Here is a 23,517-nt window from a genome sequence, read left to right as displayed (position 1 = left end):
TGTGGTTATCGAGGGCTTGTGCTACAGTGGAATTGGATGGTCTTGGTGGTGGTGCTGGACTCTTTTTGATTTTGCTACTACAGACTAACACGGCAGACTCCTTTGAACCTTTACACAAGCAAACTGATCCCCACATCAAAAGGAGCTGTTTGCATCTCCATATCAAAGGAGTTGTTTACATCCCTCCTCTCCTCCTCCCCTCCCCTCCCCTCCTCTATATTTGACCAGTTTCTGTTGGCCCTCCATGCATCTGACGAAGAGAACTGTGGTTCTCGAAAGCTTATGCTACAATAAAATTGGTTAGTCTTAAAGGTGCTACTGGACTCTTTTTGATTTTGCTACTACAGACTAACACGGCTAACTCCTCTAGGATTTCACTGTGAGTCAGCTGATGGAGGTGGAGGCTTGGCCAGCCCATGGGTGGGGCCTTGAGGGGCTTCATGATTGGTGGGCAGAAGGTACCAGGCAATGGACTAGCCAATCTGGAGGCTTCATACTGCTTGGCCAATTGCAGGGGATACTGTATTTGCAGGGGATAATGTTGCACCCGTTATTATTACATAACAGAGAGCTGCTTTAGCATAGTGGTTGGGCTGTGAATCAGCACTCTGCTGGTTCGAATCCCACTATAGCCATGAACTCTGCAGGTGGCCTTGGGCAAGCCACTCCTCTCAGCCCAGCTCTCCAGTAGCATTGTGGGGATAATAATAACACTAACTTGCTCACTGCTCTGAGTAGGGCGCTTATCTCTCTAGAAGAGCAGTATATAAGTGCAGTTGTTGTTGTTGTTGTTGTTGTTAATCACACCTGTTCTGGATTCCAGCCTAATTACTCTGACAGCAGTATCATTCATAAGCACCGCACTGTTAGAAAAAAGCTTTAGCGGAGGCCAGTATGCCGTGATGGCAGCAGGTGTGAGACAGAGAACTTTACAGAGCTTGGAGAAGAACCATTTGGGGCCTCTGTCTCGGGCACGCTAATATCTAGAGCCATATTGCTCAAAAATAATCCTGTAAATGTGATACATATCTGAACAAGTTGGAGAAAAATAAAAAAAGTAAATATCAGCAAGGGATGTTTTTTGGCAGCTTTTCAGTTCTAAATTGGGCTAATTCTACCTTCTGAAAAGAAGATAATTTCCATGTTTCTTTGGTTGAGAACACATAATTGAAGTTATTTCCTTTCCAAGAAAGGAACCTCTGGTACATCGCTTACAAATGGCCAGGAAAAAATGAACGTATATTGTGCCGCCTGAGTGATAGAGCATTCATTACTGCCCAACGCTCAAATATCATTTTTGTAAGGTGTTTATCACTCACTCAAGCGGCTTTTTCTGAAGGGTGGGCCAAAACCGAGTGCTGGTAGACCTGACATCCCCTTCAGTGAGCCGTGGCTAAAGTGAAGGCTAATTGTTACTGACAGGCTTTGGAATGGAAATAAAGAGAACACCGCAGAAAACCTGGAATTAAGAAGGGGAGAAAGAATTTACTTCCTGGCCCCTTGCTTTCCCACAACTGGGCTTCTCAGGCCAATGTTTTCAAACAACCCCTAAATATTAGTAAGGGTGGAAATCAGAGATTCGTTTTAATTCAGTGTTTGGTTTTCATTTAGAATCATAGATTCGTAAGGTTGGAAGGGACCTCCAGGGTCATCTAGTCCAACCCCCTGCACAATGCAGGAAATTCACAACGACACCCCCCCCACACACACACACACAGAGTGATCCTTGCTCCATTCCCAGAAGATGGCAAAACACCATCAGGATCCCTAGCCAAACTAGGGGGAAATTGCTCTCTGACCCCAAAGAGGCGATCGGCATTTCCCTTGGCATATAAGAAGAGCCACGAGAACTAAGCACTGATGTAACCCTTCCTGCCCTGCCCTCTCATGATCTGCCCAAGTTCACAGAATCAGCATTGCTGTCAAGTAGCCATCTAGCCTCTGCTTAAAAACCTCCAAAGAAGGAGAGCCCACCACCTCCCGAGAAAGCCTGTTCCACTGAGGGACTGCTCTAACTGTCAGGAAGTTCTTTCTAATGTTTAGCCGATTTTTGTTTAGTTTCAGCCTGTTGGTTCTGGTCCGACCTTCTGGGGCAATGGATTGTTTTAGCTGCTGTAACCAACTCTGAATTCTGTAAAATAGTGCAATGGAAACAGAGAGATAAAGATCCTCGTATGCAGAAGAGGTCCATCAATAGCTACCAGCCATGGTAACTACGGAGAACCTCCACATTCAGTTGTCCATGACTCTTCAGGGTTCCAGCCACGGGTATTTTTTTAAAAAATTCCTGAGACCCTGTTTTAACTGGAGACACCAGGGCTTGAACCTGGGACTTCAGGCATGCAAAGCGGGTGTACGATTATGCATCTGTTTCATTATGCCAGACTCGGAGTTTGTGTGGAAGTTATTTAAGGTCTCAAAAATACAGTTTTTTTTCTGGAAACCTGCAAATGAGGTGGGGCAGCTGCTGAGTACAAAAATTAAAAGAGGGATTCAGAAGCTGGACTTTGAGCTCCTCCTTTGGGGCAGATTGAATATTGGGAGGACAAGCAAAGGAGAAACCTGTGATTGTCCACCTGAGGGCTGCGGAAAGGCACACGTCTTGCCACTCCTCCAAGATAAGGAATCATGTTGATATTCAGGGCTTTTTTTCAGTGGGAACACGGTGGAACGGAGTTCCGGCACCTCTTTAAAATGGTCACATGGCCGGTGGCCCCGCCCCCTGATCTCCAGACAGAGGGGAGTTTAGATTCCGCTCCACGCCACCAAGCAGTGCGGAGGGCAATCTAAACTCCCCTCTGCCTGGAGATAAGGGAGTGGGGCCATCGGCCATGTGACCATTTTCACTGAGGGCAATTTAAACTTTAAAAACCTCCCCCCCCTTGTCCCAGCTGACCCAATGTGACGTCATTGTGCAGTCTTGAGTTCCACCACTGAGTTCCACCACCTCTTTTCCCAGAAAAAAAGCCCTGTTGATATTCAATCTGCCCCAAAGACCTAGAGATGTCCCAGGAACAAGAGAGGTTATGAGCTCTTGGTGCAGAGAGACTGTAAATGCAAGAGATACATTTGAACCATCTTCTTCTGGGACCTTCTTTTAAAAAAGGAGAACGTAATTTTGGTGTCAATACAAAAGCTTGTTTTTGTCATTGATGAAACCTGCCCAGAGCAGGAATGCCGCAATTGCAATGAAACCTAAAGAAATAAATTGTCTCCAGTCCTCTCTCACAGTGCTGGATCAAGCTGTGCTAAAAAGCCACATTATGCGCAATAAAGAGAGATTGGTGCCATTTTGTTTCTAGCTGGGCACTCTTTAAAGATTGCTGACGCCTTTGGTGGGGGGAACATGCAAATCGGATGGTTTGACTATTAAATTGCCCTTAAGGTATGGAGATCATTCACCATCAGACACAGCATGGCTCTGACCAGAGGAGCTGTGGCATGTCCATTTCTTCTTGTTTTAACATCATCCAAGCCAAGGAACATAGGTGCCAAGGAAGGCCAAATGCCTCCAGGAAATTCATATTTCACTCTCAGAATAAAATCACTATTATGCAAGGGGTCCATGAGCCTCTTTGAAGATGTCTGCACACCTGTCGGTACAGGTGAGCAGAACGGCTGTGAGGAGGCTGTTGTGAAACTTTTATCTTCTTTGACAAAAGTGGCCGTGTCCCGTCTCTTGTGCCCTGACTTGGATAGCCCAGGTGAGCCCGATCTCGACAGATCTCAGAAGCTAAGCCGGGTCAGCCTTAGTTAGTAATTGGATGAGAGACCTCCCATGCATAGGCAGGCAACAGCAAACCACCTCTGTTAGTCTCTTGCCATGAAAACCCCAGCAGGGGTCACCACAAGACAGCTATGACTTGAGGGTCCTCTCTTCCACCACCACTCCACTCTTGTAGGCAGTTTGGTCAGGGGTCTCTAAAGAGAACACAAATGCAGAAGGTGTTGTCCAGACTGAGAGTTGGCTTTGTGCCATTGTCACGTAGCCAGATCTGATTTGCTGCATAGCATCATGGCATGTTTACCGTGTGGTCACTGATTGGTTAGGATATCTCTTCCAAGTAAGAAGACAACCAGGTTTTAACAGAAGTAGTGCTGAAGGAACAGCAGATTAGAGGGAACAATGAACAACGAGGCATTCTCTGTGGTGGCCCCCATTTTATGGAACGGTCTACCTGAGGAGCTTAGGAAAGCTCTCACTTTCCTGGCCTTCTGCAAACAATGCAAAACTGAATTATTCAAGAAGGCTTTTTACTCATATAGGAGGGCTGTACTGTAAAGAAATGGTCTCAAGAAACCCATCAGTAAAGGAATAAAGAGGGAGCACAGACTTTACTACTATTTTTTGTAAATATTGAGGGACCGTGGACTTCACTACTATTGCTATAAGTGTGATCCTATGCTGTTTAATATGCCAATCTTAGAATTGCTACTTATGCTTTGTTTCAGCATTTCTTCAACTTTGTATTGGATTTCTCCTGGTTTTTTAAATCTTTGCAAATGTGCATGTATATAGCTATTACATGTTTAATGAAATGACTTTAATAGAGATACGCATGAACCGGGAAAATGGTGGTTCGTTGTGGTTCGTGGTTAGTTGCATTTCACGAACCACAAAATGCCCCAGTTGACGAACCAGTTCATTTGGTTCATGAATATGTCACTTCCAGGGCAGCAGAAGGTCTGCAGAAAGCCCATTCCCCCCTCTGTTGCCTAGGAAACTGATTGATCAGCGCCAGGCTGTCTCCAGTGACAAACCAAAAAATGAACCAAACAAACCGGCCTAAAAATCGTCATGGTTCGTCAAAAATTCTCTCCGACAAACTGAACCAAAAAACAGCCCGGTTCATGCCAAACTTTGGTTCGTAGTTGGGTTCGTGCCCACCTCCAGTGTTTAATATTAACTGTACTAACTCCCACTGTGTAATCCACCTTGAGTCTCAGTGAGAAAGGCAGACTATAAATAACACGAATAAATAAACAAGGGGATAGAGGAGAAGAAACATTAGTGCCCCAATAGGGAATATTGGCTATTGGGCCTTTTTAAAACAAATGTTTCATTATACTCATTTCCATAACCATCCATTCCTAGTTTTCACTGGAGGCTTAGCCGATCTCTGTTGGATTTATTTATTTATCTGCATTATTTTTAGTCCACTTTCCTCACTGAGACTCAAAGCGGATTTACACAATGTGAGGCAATACGATCAATGGCTCGAACATGCAATAACAACCCCCAAATCTGCTAGAGAGCTGAAACAACGCTGAAGCAAAGCATAAGCAATTAACAAAGCATAAGCAATTAGACATGGCCTGTTACTACTTCATCGGAACAGAGTATAGTCCACAGCCTGTGCCCGTTAACCAAAGCATCTCTTTGAACCATTTCCTTACAATACCTCCTCTTACCTGTGTAACAAGGGCCTCCTGAATAATTCAGATTTGCAAGGTTTATGGAAAGCCAGGAGAATAATGGGATACTTCCTCCACAAGTTAGGGGCTGCCACAGGGAATGCAGATATGTGCAGGCAGCTGTGGGTTTTGCCCCTTGACAGGGTGGCGCCTGCAGAAGGCCTTGTTCCGATGAGCGAAGCTGCAACGGCAGAGCATAGGGAGACAGGCAGTCCTGCAGACATGAGGGACCAAGGCCATGAAGGGCTTCGTATGTGATAGCCACTAATTCGAATTGAACGTGGTAACTGTTCGGTGGCCAATAGAGTGACTGCAGAATGGGAATAAGATCCGTGGTCCACTTAGCTCCTGCTGAGAATTAAGCTGCAGTGTTCTGCACCAACTGGAGTATCCCACTTGACTTTGAAGAGAGACCTATGTAGTAATAATAATAACAACAACAACATTTGATTTATATACCGCCCTTCAGGACAACTTAATGCCCACTCAGAGCGGTTTACAAAGTATGCTTTTATTATCCCCACAACAAAACACCCTGTGAGGTGGGTGGGGCTGAGAGACTCTGAGAGCTGTGACTGACCCAAGGTCACCCAGCTGGCTTCGAGTGGAGGAGCGGGGAATCAAACCTGGCTCTCCAGATTAGAGTCCTGCCGTTCTTAAGTGACTGACCCAAGGTCACCCAGCTGGCTTCGAGTGGAGGAGCGGGGAATCAAACCTGGCTCTCCAGATTAGAGTCCTGCCGTTCTTAAGTGACTGACCCAAGGTCACCCAGCTGGCTTCAAGTGGAGGAGTGGGGAATCAAACCCGGCTCTCCAGATTAGAGTCCTGCCGTTCTTAAGTGACTGACCCAAGGTCAACCAGCTGGCTTCAAGTAGAGAAGTGGGAAATCAAACCCGGTTCTCCAGATTAGAGTCCTGCCGTTCTAAAGTGACTGCCCCAAGGTCACCTAGCTGGCTTCAAGTGGAGGAGTGGGGAATCAAACCCGGCAATCTAGATTAGAGTCCCGCGCTCTTAACCACTACACCAAACTGTAGTGCCCCAAATGGATGAGAAACATATCTGTGCCTGCTTCCATACTTTGTCACGTTGTGGTAGGCTAGTCTTGGAATTACCGGCGTATAGATCCAGGCAGCTAGCTCAGTTAGAGAGAGGGTCTTTTTTCCAGCCTAGACTACGTTGTGAGGTGGCCTTTTTTGCAGTTGCCTTTACTTGCTTCTCTAGTAACTGTGTTGGATCCAATATAACTCCGAGGTCTCAACCGAGTCTGCAAGGCCGTTTCCAGACGGCTTACCTGGCTCTGGAACGTCGCGCCATGTTGTGGGGGAAATGCAAAATATCCCGTTTTCTCGTGCTAGTTTTGTGCGACGTCATGCGATGTCGCGCAAAACTCGTGTGAGAAAACGCGATATTTCGCGTTTTCCCCACATCATGGCGCGACGTTCCAGAGCCAGGTAAGCCGTCTGGAAATGGCCCAAGACTTAAAATTACCATCATATGAGGCAAATTAGTCTGCCTCTCTCTCTCTCAACCTAACCTACCTCACAGGGCTGTTGCAATGATAAAAAAGGAGGAAGATAATTGAGGTTTCCTCTTCCGTTCTTATCCTGCTCGTCTCTGGCACGCCTGTCATTTTTTTGGTCCTTATTCTGGGCTTCTGCTTTTAGGAAGTCTCTGGCCGTGTGTGCAAGGAGGAAGGTAGGAATGCTATGCCTCCCTGTCTTGGGACGCTGAGCTGCTGCTTGGATTCCTCTTGAGTAAGCAGCCCCGCCTCCACCCAGGAAAGGTCCACAATCAGTTAGCATGCTGGGGTGGCTCCTTTTCCACACGTGGATCTACGGTTAGACCATTGCCCGGGCTTGCCTTGGCCTCTGCACCGCATGTCCGCTGTCCTGCTTTCCAATGCTCAGCTTGGGGACTTCATAGGTTCTTTTCTTCTCCAGGGTGGACAGGCTGGCCCCAATCCCCCACCGAATGCTCCTTTATTCAGACCAGAGGATGAGCTGGAGCACCTGACCAAGAAGATGCTGTACGACATGGAGAACCCGCCTTCGGATGAATACTTTGGTAAGTACAATGATATTCTTTATCCTGCTGTGTCCTCTGGTGGCAGAGAGTTCCACAGATAGCTCATGTATCATGAAAAGCCGGGACGGGGTGGGGGCATCGTTTAGTTAAATTTATAAAATGTTCATCGAGTGGACTACTGTGAGTATCCATTGGTACAGTTTTGATGCAGTTTCCTGAATAAGGATATAAGAGCTGCTGTAGCATAGTGGTTAAGTGATTCAGCTGTGAATCAGCACTCGACTGGTTCAAATCCCACTCCTGCCATGAGTAGGTGACCCAAGGCCACCTACTGAGCTCAAGCTGGCCCAGGAGTGGGATCCTTTCAGCCCCAGAACCCCAGCTGTATTGGAGGATAATAATAACACTAACTTTTTCACTGCTCTGGGTGAGGCACTCATCTGTCTAGAAGAGCGGTATATAAGCGCAGTTGTTGTTTTTGTTGTTGTTGTTATTAAGAGAAGCCATGCTGGGCCAGAGTCAGGGTCTAGTTAGTTCCACCTTCCGTTTACAGCAAAAGGCAGACAGATTCCCTGGGTAAACCTCTGAGTAGGGCATGGACGGTGAAATCGCTCCCCTTTTGAAAGTCCCCAGCATCTAGAATTCAGAGACGCGCTGCTTCTGAATATGGAAGCTCTACTTTAACTTTTGTTCCTGATAATCCCCTTTTAAAGCAATCAAAGTCAGTGGACATTTCCTCCAACGATGACAGTGAACTCCAGAATTAAACTGTTTTGAAGGAAAGAATAATACAGTGTCTCCCTAAGCCCAAAGGAACGTAGTTTACATGAATTAAAAGGGCCGGCAAAATTCAGAAAAGATTGAAATATGCTTTTAGTTGAATAATTAATTAGTTAATTTAGCCAAGTATGACTATAAAAAACATTTCGCCTCCTTCACACATTCCTTATGCAAAGCAGCCTTTGACATGAATTGTCAATCCTTGCCAACATATTCTGCCCTCTGATCAAGAAAGTGGCATGCTCAACGACCCTTCCTACGCTCTGCTTTGTTGTTTTTATGCGTATTTAACTTCATTTTAATTACTTTAAGCATGTGTTTTTGTTTGGTTTTAATGGTTTTTAGGACATGATTTTATTATGCATGTTTTTAATCTATTAGCCGCCTTGATGGCCCCGGTGAGGGCAGAAGAACAGGGGTATAAATTCTGTAAATACCTAAATAAAGGATTTGCTCTGCCCTCACCCTGACTCCCAGCAGAGCCAGTTCACTTCCATAGAAGCTGCTCGGGTGCCAGATTGGTGGGGCAGCCTCGAGGTTGCCTTGGACCCAGCCATGGCAGCACAGGGAGGGGGCAACGGAAGTGCTCAGATGCCTGGAACTGCCCCGACACCTGGTTGGTGGGCCAGTTCAGTGGGTGCAGGGTGAATAGCCCTGGAAGGAAACAGAGATGGCATCAGGCAGGGCTGTTCCTCACTCAGCCTCCACCACACAAGAAGGCCTCAACATGGTGGTTGTCAGGCCACGGGTGACAGGATGGGGCAGGCAGATCCCTGTACCGTTGCAACAAGAAGTCCAAGCCCTTGGTTAAATGGTTTTATTCAGAAATCAAATCATTTCCTTATATACGTTCATAGGATTACTCAGAAGCAAGAAAGCATCTAAGCAGTACATGTTCCTTGGCAGGAATAAGAACTTGAGGAAAGTACATCTCTAAATACCCAATCACTCCCCGCTCCCAACAAAACCACAGGTTTATGCGGGAAACGTTCTGGGAACTTCTCCCGGGGTTTATACATCAGCCTAGACAGGACAAAAGGCATAATATTAAACTGCAACATTTCAGACAGTGCAAGGTCACTCCTGGGAGCTTCAAAGGGGAAGATGGGAGGAAGGAGATAAGCCATCTGCGTTCTCAGGATGCCTGTGAAACAAAAGTGAGGGTTATGGCATTTGCAAAATGACATTAAGGTACAGCATTAGCAATGGTTCATAGCAACAATACAGAATGAAACAATGGTTCAGTATTAGCATTGGCATGGATGGGGCTCAGACATGACAGTGGTCCCCCTGTCTTGGCATCGGTGTCTCCACGTAGGAACTGCTCTCCCGCAGGGCTTCTCCTGCACTTCCTTTTCCAGATTATTTCTCTTGGATCCTAAAGCCTGTTCACTTCCCAGTGATTACAGGTAATTTTTCTGGCCGTCTCCCCTCCATACTTAGCATTGCAGCTGGATCCCAAAAGAACAAAAAAAAAATACCTTTGGTAGCTCACCATTCCAGGCAGTACGCTGATTCATGTATCTGCAACGGTTTTGTTCTGAGCAAGACTGCAGACCAGACAAGTCACCAATTCCTGTGATCAGCCAGGAAACGGAGGGGAAATGGGCACAGGACATTGAGTCTGATTGCCATTAAACATTTGCTGCCAGGGGGATTCAGTGCCGTGGTAATCACGGCAGGGCAGATAGCCGCGCTCTAATCATATCATTAGGTCAAATTGAGAAAGCTGCATCACGGCATATTAAAAGTCAGTTGAGAGCAGATAGGTTTTGAACGGAGGCATCTAATTAACCTTGCTGGAAAGCTTCGAGGCATTGTATTAAGTCATGAAAATGATTTTGTCCAAATAATTACATTTGCAGAGCCAAGCTGGCTCAGGAAAGGTTGCTTGACCGGGGTTCATTAACTAGCTTTGCTGGAACGGCACGCTTCCTGGTTCCGGGGCTTTGCTTTCACACAGCTGCCGGGTTTTTGTCTCTGTGCCCCGCCCTCAACGATCAGAGCAATATATTTTGTCTGTGAAATGGAAGGAAGGTAATCACGAACTAAGGAATGCATCTTTAGGGTAGATTTGCATGGTACAGTTGCAACAGGAAAATACAAACCAGAGTTGCCGGCATTCCCTACAGGAAAAACATTACATTCAGATGCCATACACATCTGTACCCCTGTCCAGGAATCCTGATAGGGCTAGATGTCCCCAAGACAAATGCATGAACGAAGGAAGGACACGTGTACTATGCGTTTCCACAGCAATTGAAATATTTATTTGGGTTCTCAAGGGAAGGGGGTCAGACATGCATGTGGTTCGGTCCTGCACAAGCCTACCTCCTCAGCAATACACACAATGACTATTGCTTACTTGAAAGTACCCCACACATCAAAATCTCTCTGCACATTAGGGAGAGTTTGTCTCCTCCCTCCTCATTGGCTAGCTTTGCTGAATAAATTGGGAGATTTTATCAAGAGGCATGAGTGGTGGAACGGCATGATATAGTCCAGTCTCAACAGATCTCGGAAGCTAAGCAGGGTCAGAACTTGGATGGGAAATCACCAAGGAAGATTCTGCAGAGGAAGGCAACGGCAAACCACCTCTGCTTCTCACTTGCCTTGAAAGCCTCTTGATGGGGTCGCCATCAGTCAGTTGTGACTTGACACACACACACACAATGAAAGGCATTATCAAACTTGGACACTCTCATGTGCATTCTAAGAGCCGAAAAAGACGTGACGAGATACTAGAGTTCAACTCGTGTTTCCTTACCTAGAGGTTTGTCAGGAAATGTAGGCATCCTTGCAGCTTAAAATTTAACATTTACAGAGTGGCAGGGAGGGAAGTGCAGGCGTGGGGCGCCTTTCCTCCCGGTCTCCAGGTACATCGCTGCATTTCCCCTTCCCCCACTCGCACGGAGCATTGCTTCATCTTCCTCCCCCTCGCCCAGCCTGGCCCCCACAGAGTGATGCCAGGTTGCACTGGGAAAGTGGGAGGAAAGGTGCCCAGAACATCACTGCATCTCCCTCCCCTCGTTCGCCTGGCCCCCGCCCGAAGCTGCGCAGCCTGGCATCACTCTGCGGGGGCTGAGCAAGCGGGCTATGTAGCTCCGGGCTGTGCGAGCTAAACATTAGGAAGGACTTCCTGACAGAGTGGTTCCTCGAGAGGTGGTGGGCTCTCCTTCTTTGGAGGATTTTAAGAAGAATCTGGTTGGTCACCTGACAGCAGAGATGATTCTATGGCTCAATAGGAACGTATGCAGATCAGGAGAGGGGGGGCAGGAAGGGAGGAGCCGGTGCTCGGCTCTTGTGGTCATTTCCTATTCGCCCAGGGTAATACCGATGGCCACTTTGGGATCAGAAAGGGATTTTCCTCCAGGCCAGGTTGGCCGGGGATCCTGGAGGTGTTTTGCCTTTCTCTGGGCATAGAGCAGGGGTCACTGAGGGAGGCAATGGGTGGAGATAGCTGTGCATTTCCTGTGTTGCGCAGAGGTTGGATTAGATGACCCTTAGCATCCCTTGCAGCTCTAGAATCCTAAACGCCGTTGACTGCATGTGTACAAAAGCACGTCCTGCAGTCTAGCCATGTCACTTATTTAAAGGACGCCTCAGACTACGTTTCTCCAAAGAGGGGACTGAGAGCAATCAGTCCTACTTCTCCCAGGTCGGTCAGTTTAATGCCCAGAAGAGCCATGGACATGAAGAAAGATATCCGGTAAATGAGATGACTTAGATCTTGGCCTTGGCAAAAGCAGCTCCAAGATGCCGCAGTGATTAAGCAGACGCTGCCCGGGTGCAAAGCTGGCTGGCACAGGACTGCACCTGAGAGTGAGTTTTTCAGGGAAGGGCAAACAAGACCTCACCATCATGGGAGTTTCAGCAAGGTATGTTCACCTGATGAGCAACTTGGCAGCAAACCTAGCAATGGGCCCCATATACTACTTCCTGTTCTCTTCTGACCTGTTGCCTTCATGCAGGCAACCCCTCTTTACCCAAACATGACTTTAACGCTGGCCAGCAAATAGTCCCTGCCACCGTGAGATAATCCCATTCCCTCCCACACGGTTAACTCCAAACTTTGCAAGAAACACCCGCACACGTGCACGCGCGCAGTTCTGCCACCCCCGGAGGCTTGGTGGATGAGTTCAGAACAAGGACACATCCCGTGTAACTTTGCCTCCGCCAGCCCTTGTCTACTCCACTTTGCTTGATGGGAATTAGCAGCAATGCACTCGCAATCCCGGGAACTAGAGTCCACGCCAGTCAACACTGGAAAGGGAAATTGCAGAAACACGCAGAATTGTCAGCAAAAGGCAATGGGGGGCGGGGGGGGGGGGGCGGGGGGGGCTGGAGGTGAGCAAATGGCCAGGGAATTGAGGGGCAAAATCAAAGCAGGAAGTCCGATTGCCAGATTTCCAAAGGTTTGTTCTGCTCTAGAAGGGGCTGCTGCTAGGAAAATATTTTGCGTGCCAGTCAAGGAAGGGGCGTTGCAGCAGCTAACTTTCCGAACCTGTTATATTAATGACATCTTTTTCAGGTTGATTTTCATCCAGTGGAAACTTAGAGAACAAGATTTCCAGAGTGTAAGCTTTCGAGAGTCAGAGCTGAAAAACAAAATCTTCAGACTGAAGATAAAAATCTTTGTTGGTCTTTGAGGTACCACTGGATGAAAACCCTGCTGTTCTACTGCCGACTCACGTGGCTACCCGCTTAACTTACTCAGGTTAATTCATGGTCGTTTATTCATAGAATCATAGGGTTGGAAGGAACCTCTGGGGTCATCTAGTCCAACCCCCTGCACAATGCAGGAAATTCACAAATACCCCCCTACATACACAGTGCCCCCTGCTCCATGCCCAGAAGATGGCAAAACTCTTCCAGGATCCCTGGCCAAACTAGCCTGGAGAAAATTGCCTCCTGACTCCAAGTAGTGATCGGCCTTATCCTGAGGCTCCCTTTGACAGATAAATGGACATAAATCTGACATTGTTTATTTATTTTATTTATTTTATTACTTTTGATTTTTATTCCGCCCTCCCTGCACAGGGAGGCTATGGATTTATCCGCTGCTCCCTGTATCTAAAGAAGGGAGCTCTGATTTTCGAAAGCTCATACCGTGCCAGTCTGGCTGGTCTCTCAGGTGCCCCTGGACTCGAATCCTGCTGTTCTCCTGCAGACCAACAGGGCTGCCTGCCTAAAACGTGCCAGATAGGAGTAGGAATGGAGATCTGAGTCTCTTTATATCTCAGTCAGAAGGTGGGAGGGAAGTTGTAAGGAAATAAGCTAGGATGTGGAGGTAGGATGTGAAATGTAATTAGCTTTATTAGAGAGGGGGAGGGAATGCCAAAAATTAGCATCTGTAATGAGAGAAGAATCCTATCTGCATAAGGGAGCCACCAGGCAAGAAGACACACCTGGAAGAAACCAGGCAAGCTAGTGGGAAAGCTGGGGTGGGGCCAGACGGGGGTCAGCATCTCCAGAGAACAAAGTGGGACTTTATTGGCCCCTAGAGAGATGTGGCTTTTGTAGCTCATAGCTGTATTACCACTCCCTTACCATGGGCAGTAGAGCAGAGACGACCTGACAGCACAAAACACACACGCAATTAAACTACTTTTCTCCTTTTTAAAAAAGGCTTAGAGCACCTTAAAAGAAGATGAATTAGAGCCACAGTTCCAATTACAGAAACGGTAAAATACGAGCAACAGTAATAGGAGAGCACCATTCTCCACATCAATTATCTACCCTCAAATGTCCCCTTAAACAGTTGACTTTAGCATCTCTTTCTAACACACCATGAAAGAAAGTGCCTTAGTCAATGATGGACTAGGTTTGCCAGGTCCCCTTACCCTTCTGGTGGGGAGTGGGCAGCACTCACCTGTTTAAGCGTGCACGCATGCCCAGGCCTGCACAATGACGTCACTTCTGGGAACTGACATCGTTGTGCAGGCCCAGAAGTGTGCATGCTTTGCAGCAGGCTGATTGGGCCCCCAATGGACCTGATTTGGCCCATTTGGGAACCAACCTGGCCCGGTGCTAATCACGGGAGAGCTTCCAGGGTAGCACAGTAATGTTACTCCTGGAACTGACATCGTGGCGCGTCCCCGGGAGCACGCCCAGACAACCTGGTCCATTGCTTTCCTCCCCCCACCCCCACTGGCCACATGACTGGTGGGGGGGCAGAGGGTGGGAGTGGGAGAACTCCCACCCCCGAAAGGAGAACAGCAGCCCTTTCCTATTACAAGCCAGTAAGATGGAGAACCAAGATGGACCAAGTCAAATACTTCCTGCAGGTGACCAAACGGTCCAGAATGGGGTGCCTTGCCTGAGTTACTCTAGAGGAGAACAGGCTTTAATTGCCATCAGCCCTTCTGTTTTATTCCTTTCCTTCCACACGTATCCATAGAGAAATTTATTGATTTACTTCATTTATACTCCACTTTTTCCCCAATGGGGACCCAAAGTGGCTTACAGCATTCTTCTCTTCTCCGTTTTATCCTCACAACAACCTTGAGGGGTAGCTTAGGCTAAGAGTGTGCGACCAGCCCAAAGTCCCTCAGCAAGGAGTAGAGATTCGAACCTGTGATTCTCAGACCCTCGTCTAACCACTACACTGCACTGTCCATATACAGATATGCAATTTATCTGCAAAACTGTTGTTTTTCTGTATGGCACAATTCTTAGTATCCAACTTGACAAACACTAGGGGATATTAATCTAATGTAGCTACTGTCTAAATTCTAGATAATACATGGTTATTATGAAAACCGGTATGTCAGCCTAGCAAATTATTGCTTTTCAGCCGTAGATCCAGCTTTGAGACGTGGGAAGGAGAGAGGGGAGTTTTCTTTTGTTGTCCGTAGCGCTTTTGTTTTGGAAGGAGAGGATGCCTTGTTGTGGGCTAATTTTGAAATGGCACAGGGAACTGAGGATGAGTGATGTGAAAGCCATCACGGGGGGGGGGGGGGGTGAGCCGCCAAAAGACGCTCGCAATCTGATGTACTTCTCATTTGTTGCATGCTCGGCTCAAGTGCTTGTTTGCTCAAAGGAAAAATTGCTCCAGTTAAAATATTCAGAGATGAATCATAGGCAAACCTGCTTTGTCTGAAAGAAAATCTGCAAGTGCTGTTGATCCTTCCCGTCCCGACACAGAGGACAGTCGAGACGGGGGCTCGTAAGACTGAAGGCTCTCTCCACCGGCGGGGAGAGGACTTGGCATGCAAGAAATGGTTTGTCAGGGCAAAGATTCCTCATTTGGCCCTCATGATAAGCCAGCACTTTCTGTGTACAGGAAATGTGCGGAGGGGAACGCAACCTTCTGAGCCTACCCAAGTGTTCTGCAGGGGTACAAGTCAAATGCTGCTTCGAGGACCCCAATCCGTGGGTTGGCACAGTGGCCAGTGGATTCCATGGAGGGAGAGAAGTCGTTCCCAGGACTGGGACTGGCTGGACGGATACAGGCTGTTCCTACATTGAGCAGGGTTTGGACTAGATGGTCTGTAAGGCCCCTTCCAACTCTTGATTCTCTGTGTGTGTATTATGTGCCATCAAGTTGTCTCCAACTTATGGTGACCCTCTGAATGAAAGACCTCCAAAACGTCCTACCATTAACAGACCTGCTCAGTTCCTGCAAACTGGAGGACGTGGCTTCTTTGATTGAGTCAAGCCATCTCGTTTCAGGCCTTCCTCTTTTCCTGCTGCCTTCCACTTTTCCTAGCATTGTTGACTTTTCCAGAGAATCTTGTCTCCTCATGATGTGACCAAAGTACGATAGCCTCAGTTTTGTCATTTTAGCTTCTAGGGAGAATTCAAGCTTGATTATATGATCCTATGACTGACCCCCATTTGCAGCGGCAGAGAGATAAAATTTAATCTGCCTTCAAGCTGGTTTGTTTGAGAGAAGTAGGGATAAGGTCACCTACCCCATTTCATGTCATTTGTGATCCATGACATCTGAGCTGTAAAAGGGAGCAACTTCTGCATAACTCTCGGCCACAGTAAAGCTCCCCAACACGTGCCTTTGGCAGTTCTTCGGCAGTTTCTTTCCCTCCATGGAATCCACTGGTGACTGTGCCAACCCACGGATTGGGGTCCTTGAAGGAGCATTTGACTTGTACCACTGCAGATCACACAAAGTGATGGTATTGCTTGACTCTGCTCCGCTTAGACCTCACCTAGAGTATTGTGTTCAGTTTGGGGCACCTCGTTTTCAGAAGGATATACACAAGCTAGAACGTGTGCAGAGGAGGGCAAGGAAGATGGTGAAGAGTCTGGAGACCAAGTCCTGTGAGGAAACCTTGAAGGAGCTCAGTATGTTTAGCCTGGAGAGGAGACAACTGAGAGGTGATATGATCACCATCTTTAAGTAACCGAGGGGCTGTCATATAGAGGATGGCATGGAGCTGTTTTCCGCTGCCCCAGAAGGTCGGACCAGAACCAACAGGTTGAAATTAAATCAAAAGAGTTTTTGGCTAAACATTAGGAAGAACTTCCTGACAGTTAGAGCGGTCCCTCAGTGGTACAGACTTCCTCGGGAGGTGGTGGGCTCTCCTTCTTTGGCAGTTTTTAAGCAGAGGCTAGATGGCCACCTGACAGCAATGCTGATTCTGTGAACCTGGGCAGAGCATGAGAGGGAGGGCAGGAAGGGCTGCATCAGTGCTTAGTTCTCGTGGCCCCTTCTTACATGCCCAGGGTAATGCTGATCGCCATTTTGGAAGCAATTTTCCCCAGGCCAGTTTGGCCAGCAATCCTGATGGTGTTTTGTCATCTTCTGGACATGGAGCAGGGTTCACGGGGGGGGGGGGTAATTGTGAATTTCCTGCATTTTGCAGGGGGTTGGACTAGATGACCCTGGACGTCCCTTCCAACCCTATGATTCTATAATTCTATGATCATCATGTCCTTTAACTGGGTTGTCAGAATATCCATATGTTCATTACGTGAACTCCCCATTGGCTTGGGATGATATTCCCAGGAAGAGGAAGACGACACCATAAAAAAAAAAAGATGCAGTGGTTGTAAATCCAGGCAGCGAAAGCAAAAGACAGCGAACGGGTTGTTCAGTAGAGCCCTCTGTGGCATCTGCATCTCTTGCCGACCCTGGACATCAAGTGCCTGTTTTCCTAAACCATGAAATGATTGGATTTGTTCAGGTGAGCTTGCCAAAGTTACCAATCCCGTTGCTTTGAGAAGGGAGGTGGGAGTGACTGCTCTGGGTCACTGTCCCTTATATCTAATTATCTCTATTAGCTAAAATCTGTATTAGCCAGAGAAACAGTCACAGCAAACGCCCTTGGATGCATAGCTGTGTTTCTCAATGTGGCCTTCCATGTCGATAAGCGTGGGGCTTTGCACCTCGCTGAGTCATACTTCTATGCACCAAGAGCTGAGAATTGTTGCCACTCTCGTGGGAGGGCATACTTTCAAGTGAAATGAGCCTCGACGCGTAAAAGAAAGGGGAAAGCCAGGTGCTTTTTTTTCAGACTTCTTCATCCCAGATATTCGTGTCCCTGGCTGTCAAAGGACTGCCTGAATAGAAAAGTATTAAAAGGCGACTCTTCGAACTCTGATCAGTCTGGCCCGGATAGGAAATCCATAACTGGAAAGGACGCATGTGCGTCTGAGAGCGAGACAAGGGCTGAGGATGGAAATCTTGTCCGGCTGTTGACTTAACGTTCGGCGCTGTCCTAGAAATGTTGTTTTGTCATCAATATTTTTTCATTAGAAATAATGATTTTTCCGCATTCCCTGCCAGTCGGCTCCCAAACCGTCCAAAAGCCGAATGTGTCATGAATCTCTAAAGCACACTTATCGGAGGGACTCCTGACGCGGAGACTATTAGAAAAAATAGCAACTGGAGGAGAGGAGGGGTGTAGCGGGAGCCGTGGTTATTGATGGCACCTGCGGGAGCTCTTGGGTGGATATTTCATTCCAAAGTATTTACATAAGGAAGACGTTGCGGCACAATCTGCAAAGACGGTGTGTTCTCTCTCTTGAGCTCTTCATCATGCATCACTTTGCGGCAACGGCGGAGGGTCGGGGAGGCGACGGGAGGCACGCAACCTTCTCCAGGATGCCTCAGGGCAGTCATAGATCCAGAGGAGTTAACCATGTTAGTCTGCAGTTGCAAAATAGCATGACAAGCATCTGACGAAGAGAGCTGTCGTCCTCGAAAGCTGATGCTACAATAAAGTTGGTTAGTCTTCAGAGTGCTACTGGACTCTCTTCTCATGGCAGTCAAGAGCTGGAGTGCTCTGGTGACTCTGTTTATTTATTTATTTATTCATTCATTCATTCATTCGCTTTTTAGCCCACCCTCCCCGCAAGCGGACTCAGGGCGGGTTACTGCAATATAAATCATGCAAAAATAAAAGCTATTAAATACATTAAAACCAGAACCAACAATACAAATACATTCAGAGTCTCAGATGGCAGCCCCCTCCACTTTTCCCAACCATAATATAAGCAAGAGTGGGGGAGGGGTGCAAGTTGGTATCACTTTGACTTCGCATGTAAGGGGGGAAGATGGTTATACAGCGCCCCTGGCGGGAGACGGGAAGGGAAGCATTTCTAGAAAACCTAATACTGGCTTCAGCCATATGCCTTGTGGAACATCTCTGTCTTACAGGGCGGGCCCAGATGTCCTCCAACAGAGATTTCCACCAGGTTGGGGCCAGGACTGAAAAGGCCCTGGCCCTGGTCAAGGCCAGCTGAGCCTCCCTGGGCCCAGGGACTACCAGTAGATGTTTATTCACTGATCTAAGCACTCTCCAGGGTACATACAGGGAGGTACATATTTGGGAACATACCTTCATTCACAGAGCCAACTCCAGCCTAGCCCTTAGGCTTCAGGAGCATGTTGGTATATGACAGGAGTGGGAGCTTTTTGGAAACCCTCCTAGGGAGGCAGTATAAGTGGCCGCTGTCTGGCGGGATCCCCTTTGCCAAGTCCCAGTTGCCTTTGCTTGAAGATTGTCTCACTTCTTTGATGCCCCTCCTTCAGGCTGCTAAAGCACTCTATCTCTAATGCAGAAAGAGTGCTGGCCTGTTACCTGTTTCAAGCCAAGTTGTTTCCCATTACCTGTGTGTTTGTGTGTGTGTGTGTGCGCTTTTTTGAAGAATCCTAAATCCATATGCAAAAACGGGCCTTGACTCGCTGCACCGTGCTTTGAAGATTACAAGCAGGTCCGTTTCTGGAAGAGCTGGCAGTCTAGATTGCAGCTGGAGGAAGATGAGAAGGAGGGGGTTAGAAAATAGCGAGAGTGAGAATGCAACTTGGTAAAACACAGCCTTCTATCAACTCTGGTGGCTGGCTCCATCTGACTTTTGTCTTGGGAACTCGACACCCTTGTCCGTATGAAACAGGTAGAGCATGAAGTAAGTGTCGTGCACCACTGCGCAGTATCCGAATGGAACAGAGGGACATAACAGCTCTTTGGCTGGATCAGCCCCAGGTCTTTCTTGTCCAAGGTTGGCTCTCCACCCATGAGCAACCAGAGTCCTTTGAGAAGCTCTGTGGCAGAGAGCCTACTTTTCATTTAGAAGACCCCAAGTTCAGTCTCTGGGACGTCCTGTTAGGGAAACACAGCGAGTAGTCATTACGTAAGACCCTCCTCAATCTGATGCCTTGGAGAGCAACTCCCAATTAAAGTAGATGTTGGAAGACAAAACACATGGAATATTCAAGCTTATGTCGTTATTAATATCGTAGCAAGTGGATTGATTCAGAAGTTAACATAATCACTTCTGCATACCTACTTCTTGTTGTATCATATTTCAGTACTCTAATAAACTGTTAACCATTAATAAACTGTTAAACTGTCAACCGTCTCTGTCAAGTACTGTCTTTTAGCAGAAAAATCCTTCTCTCCCTAACTCCCTAGATTTCATAAATCTATGCTCTTCAGTCCTAACCAAAATAGTAAAGAGTCCAGTAGCACTTTTAAGACTCAGAGGAGTTAGCTGTGTTAGTCTGTAGTAGCAACATCGAAAAGAGTCCAGTAGCACCTTTAAGACTAACCAACTTTACTGTAGCATAAGCTTTCAAGAACCACTGCTCTCTTCGTCAGATGCGCATCTGACGAAGATGCACATTGGACGAAGAGAACTGTGGTTCTCGAAAGCTTATGCTACAGTGAAGCTGGTTAGTCTTAAAGGTGCTACTGGACTCTTCTCAACTTTTAAGACTAACCAGCTTTTTTGTAGCATAAGCTTTTGAGAACTACAGCTCTCTTCGTCAGATGCATGCATACGAAGAGAGCAGTGGTTCTCGAAAGCTGATGCTACAATAAAGTTGGTTAGTCTTAAAGGTGCTACTGGACTCTTTACTATTTTCCAACTACAGACTAACACAGCTCACTCCTAACTAGTACCTGGACTCTCTTTCCCTCAATGGCCTCCTTCCCCAGGATCCTAAAAGCATTCTGCCCAAACTGGGGGTTAGGGCTGCTCCTTTAATCAATCACACAAACCAGTTCTTTTCTAACCCATGAGACTCCTGCATGACAACTTCCGTTCACAAAACTTGATATGCATTCTAAATATACATATTCTAATTATACATATACATCACCACATTTTCAAGGAACATTAACACAGAAAGCACCAAGTGGGTTGGGAGGGCACTCTGATACCACGACGTGCGTTCATGCTTTAAATTCCCAAGGTTGTCCACAGGCTGTGTGGGCTGCAAGCAATTTTGAGAGGAAGAAAATAATAATACTAATAATTGAGCTTATATACTGCTCTTCTGGGCAGATGAGTGCCCCACTCAGAGGGAAGAGCAAAGTCATTGTTATTATCCCCACAATACAGCTGGGGAGTTGGGGCTGAGAGGAGGGGCTTCCTCAAGGCCACCTGCTAAGCTCATGGCAGAAGTGGGAGTCAAACCAGCAGAGTGCTGATCCGCAGCCCAACCACTTACCCAAGGCCACCTGATGAGCTCGTGGCAGTAATGGGATTCAAGCCACCAGAGGGCTGACTTGCAGCTCAACCACTATGCTAAAGCAGATCGCTGGTAATAATAACTGTGCTTATATACAGCTGTTCTCAACAGATTAGTGCCCCATTCAGAGTGGTGAACAAATTCAGTGCTATTATTATCCCCACAATGCAGCTGGGGAGCTGGGGCTGAAAGGAGTGGCTTCATGGCAGTAGTGAAGTTTGAACCAGTAGAGTGCTGGTTTGCAACTCAACCACTATGCTGTAGCAGATCTCAAAGTGTATTATTACCTTCACAATACACCTGAGGAGCTGGGACTGAGAGGAGCAGGCTGCCCAAGGCCACCTGCAGGGCTCACGGCAGGAGTGGTATTCAAACCAGCAGAGTGGCGATTCACAGCCCAACCACTTAACCACTACTCTATAGGGTGTGATAGTGACATCAGGACACTATTGCAGAAATGCAAAACTTCTAAGCAGGTTGTGAATATGTGAACATGTATGACTGACACAACTAAATTCTTAAATTCAAATAATAATAATAATAATAATAATAACATTTGATTTATATACTGCCTTTCAGAACAACTTAATGCCCACTCAGAGTGGTTTACAAAGTGTGCTATTATTATCCTCACAACAATCACCCTGTGAGGTGGGTGGGGCTGAGAGAGCTCTGAGAGAGCTGTGGCTGACCCAAGGTCACCCAGCTGGCTTCAAGCGGAGGAGTGGGGAATCAAACCTGGCTCTCCAGATAAGAGTCCTGCTGTTCTTAAGTGACTAACCAAAGGTCACCCAGCTGGCTTCAAGCGGAGGAGTGGGGAATCAAACCTGGTTCTCCAGATTAGAGTCCTGCTGCTCTTAACCACTACGCTAAACTGGTTCTCAAAAGCCCCCCCATCAGAAACTTTTTGAGTGAGGGGGGGGTGTCTTTCCATGCCCTTCCCACTTTATCACGTTAGTGTTGCTGTATTACGTTGGATTAAATGAGGCCTCCGTTCTGATGCCATAAGATTTATGACGGTTGGGAAACCTGTGCAAGAAATGGTGCGGACAGCCAGACCCCTCTAAGTGGCCTGGAGCTGGCTGTTCAAAGTTCCTTCTCACTCCCCTCGTTCTCTTGGCCTTGTCCAGGTCGGTGTGCACGTTGTGGCGAGAATGTCGTGGGGGAAGGAACCGGCTGCACGGCGATGGACCAGGTGTTCCATGTGGAGTGTTTCACCTGCATGACCTGCGGCAACAAGCTTCGGGGCCAGCCCTTCTACGCGGTGGAGAAGAAAGCCTACTGCGAGCCCTGCTACATCGTAAGTGGCCTGGCGGTGAGATGGGAGAGCTGGGCTGGCGCCCCCTTGGATGGGGTCCTTCTACACAGTTTTTTGGTTCCGCCTTGATAATCCCTGCACCAGACCCCCTGTTGCTTGTACGTCTCATGCTCTCATTTGTGAAACAAAACTTAAAAGTTCACTTAACCCATCAACAGCAAAGTCCCTGTGGGCCAAGCTACAAGTGACGAATGACACTTGAACAGCAAGTGGATTGAGTGGAGCGCAAGTGAACAGGGAGAAATACACTTGCCGTTCAAGTGTCATTCGTCACTTGTAGCTTCGTCCTGTGACTCCCAAACTTAACTAGTTACAGGCACATTCCAGCTCTCTGTTTCTAAAGCTCTCTGTATCTGAAGAAGGAAGCTTTGACTCTCAAAAGCTTCCAGCCTGAAAATCTTGTTAGTTTCTAAGGTGCCACTGGACTCCAATCCCGCTGTTCTACTGCAGATCAACATGGCTATGTACTGAAACTACGTTCATAAAAGCCATAATCAACAGCAAAGTCCCTGTGGGCCAAGCTACAAGTGACGAATGACACTTGAACAGCAAGTGGATTGAGTGGAGCGCAAGTGAACAGGGAGAAATACACTTGCCGTTCAAGTGTCATTCGTCACTTGTAGCTTCGCCCTGTGACTCCCAAACTTAACTAGTTACAGTCATGAACAGCCTTTTTGCCACAGTTTAGAATATCTTTACACACACACACACACACGGAGCAAAACATAAACATTCTTGTAATCAGACTTGAAAATGGAACAGAAGGTAAGAGTAAGTGGGAGCGACGCCTGGCCCATCAGTTCGTGCCATCTTTTCCCATTTTTCTGGTGATTATGGCTTTTATGAACGTAGTTTCAGTACGTAGCCATGTTGATCTGCAGTAGAACAGCGGGATTGGAGTCCAGTGGCACCTTAGAAACTAACAAGATTTTCAGGCTGGAAGCTTTTGAGAGTCAAAGCTTCCTTCTTCAGATACAGAGAGCTTTAGAAACAGAGAGCTGGAATGTGCCCAAAGGTCATATAGTCCAACCTCCTGCACAAC

At 47.2% G+C, this 23,517-nt stretch overlaps 1 protein-coding gene across 2 annotated transcripts in view; it reads left to right on the top strand.

Annotated features, from left to right (window-relative positions):
• The window catches only part of LPP (LIM domain containing preferred translocation partner in lipoma), a 429,725-nt gene that overhangs the window by 354,872 nt on the left and 51,336 nt on the right, over window positions 1–23,517 (top strand). For both annotated transcript variants that reach the window (XM_054983496.1, XM_054983497.1), the window contains 2 exons: window positions 7,356–7,479; window positions 22,288–22,457. In XM_054983496.1, the coding sequence (XP_054839471.1) occupies window positions 7,356–7,479; window positions 22,288–22,457 (294 nt within the window). The remainder of the gene's footprint in view (window positions 1–7,355; window positions 7,480–22,287; window positions 22,458–23,517) is intronic.

The sequence above is a fragment of the Eublepharis macularius genome, chromosome 6, assembly GCF_028583425.1.
Source record: "Eublepharis macularius isolate TG4126 chromosome 6, MPM_Emac_v1.0, whole genome shotgun sequence".
Taxonomy (NCBI): Eukaryota; Metazoa; Chordata; class Lepidosauria; order Squamata; family Eublepharidae; genus Eublepharis; species Eublepharis macularius.
This window is presented reverse-complemented; position numbering and strand designations above follow the sequence as displayed.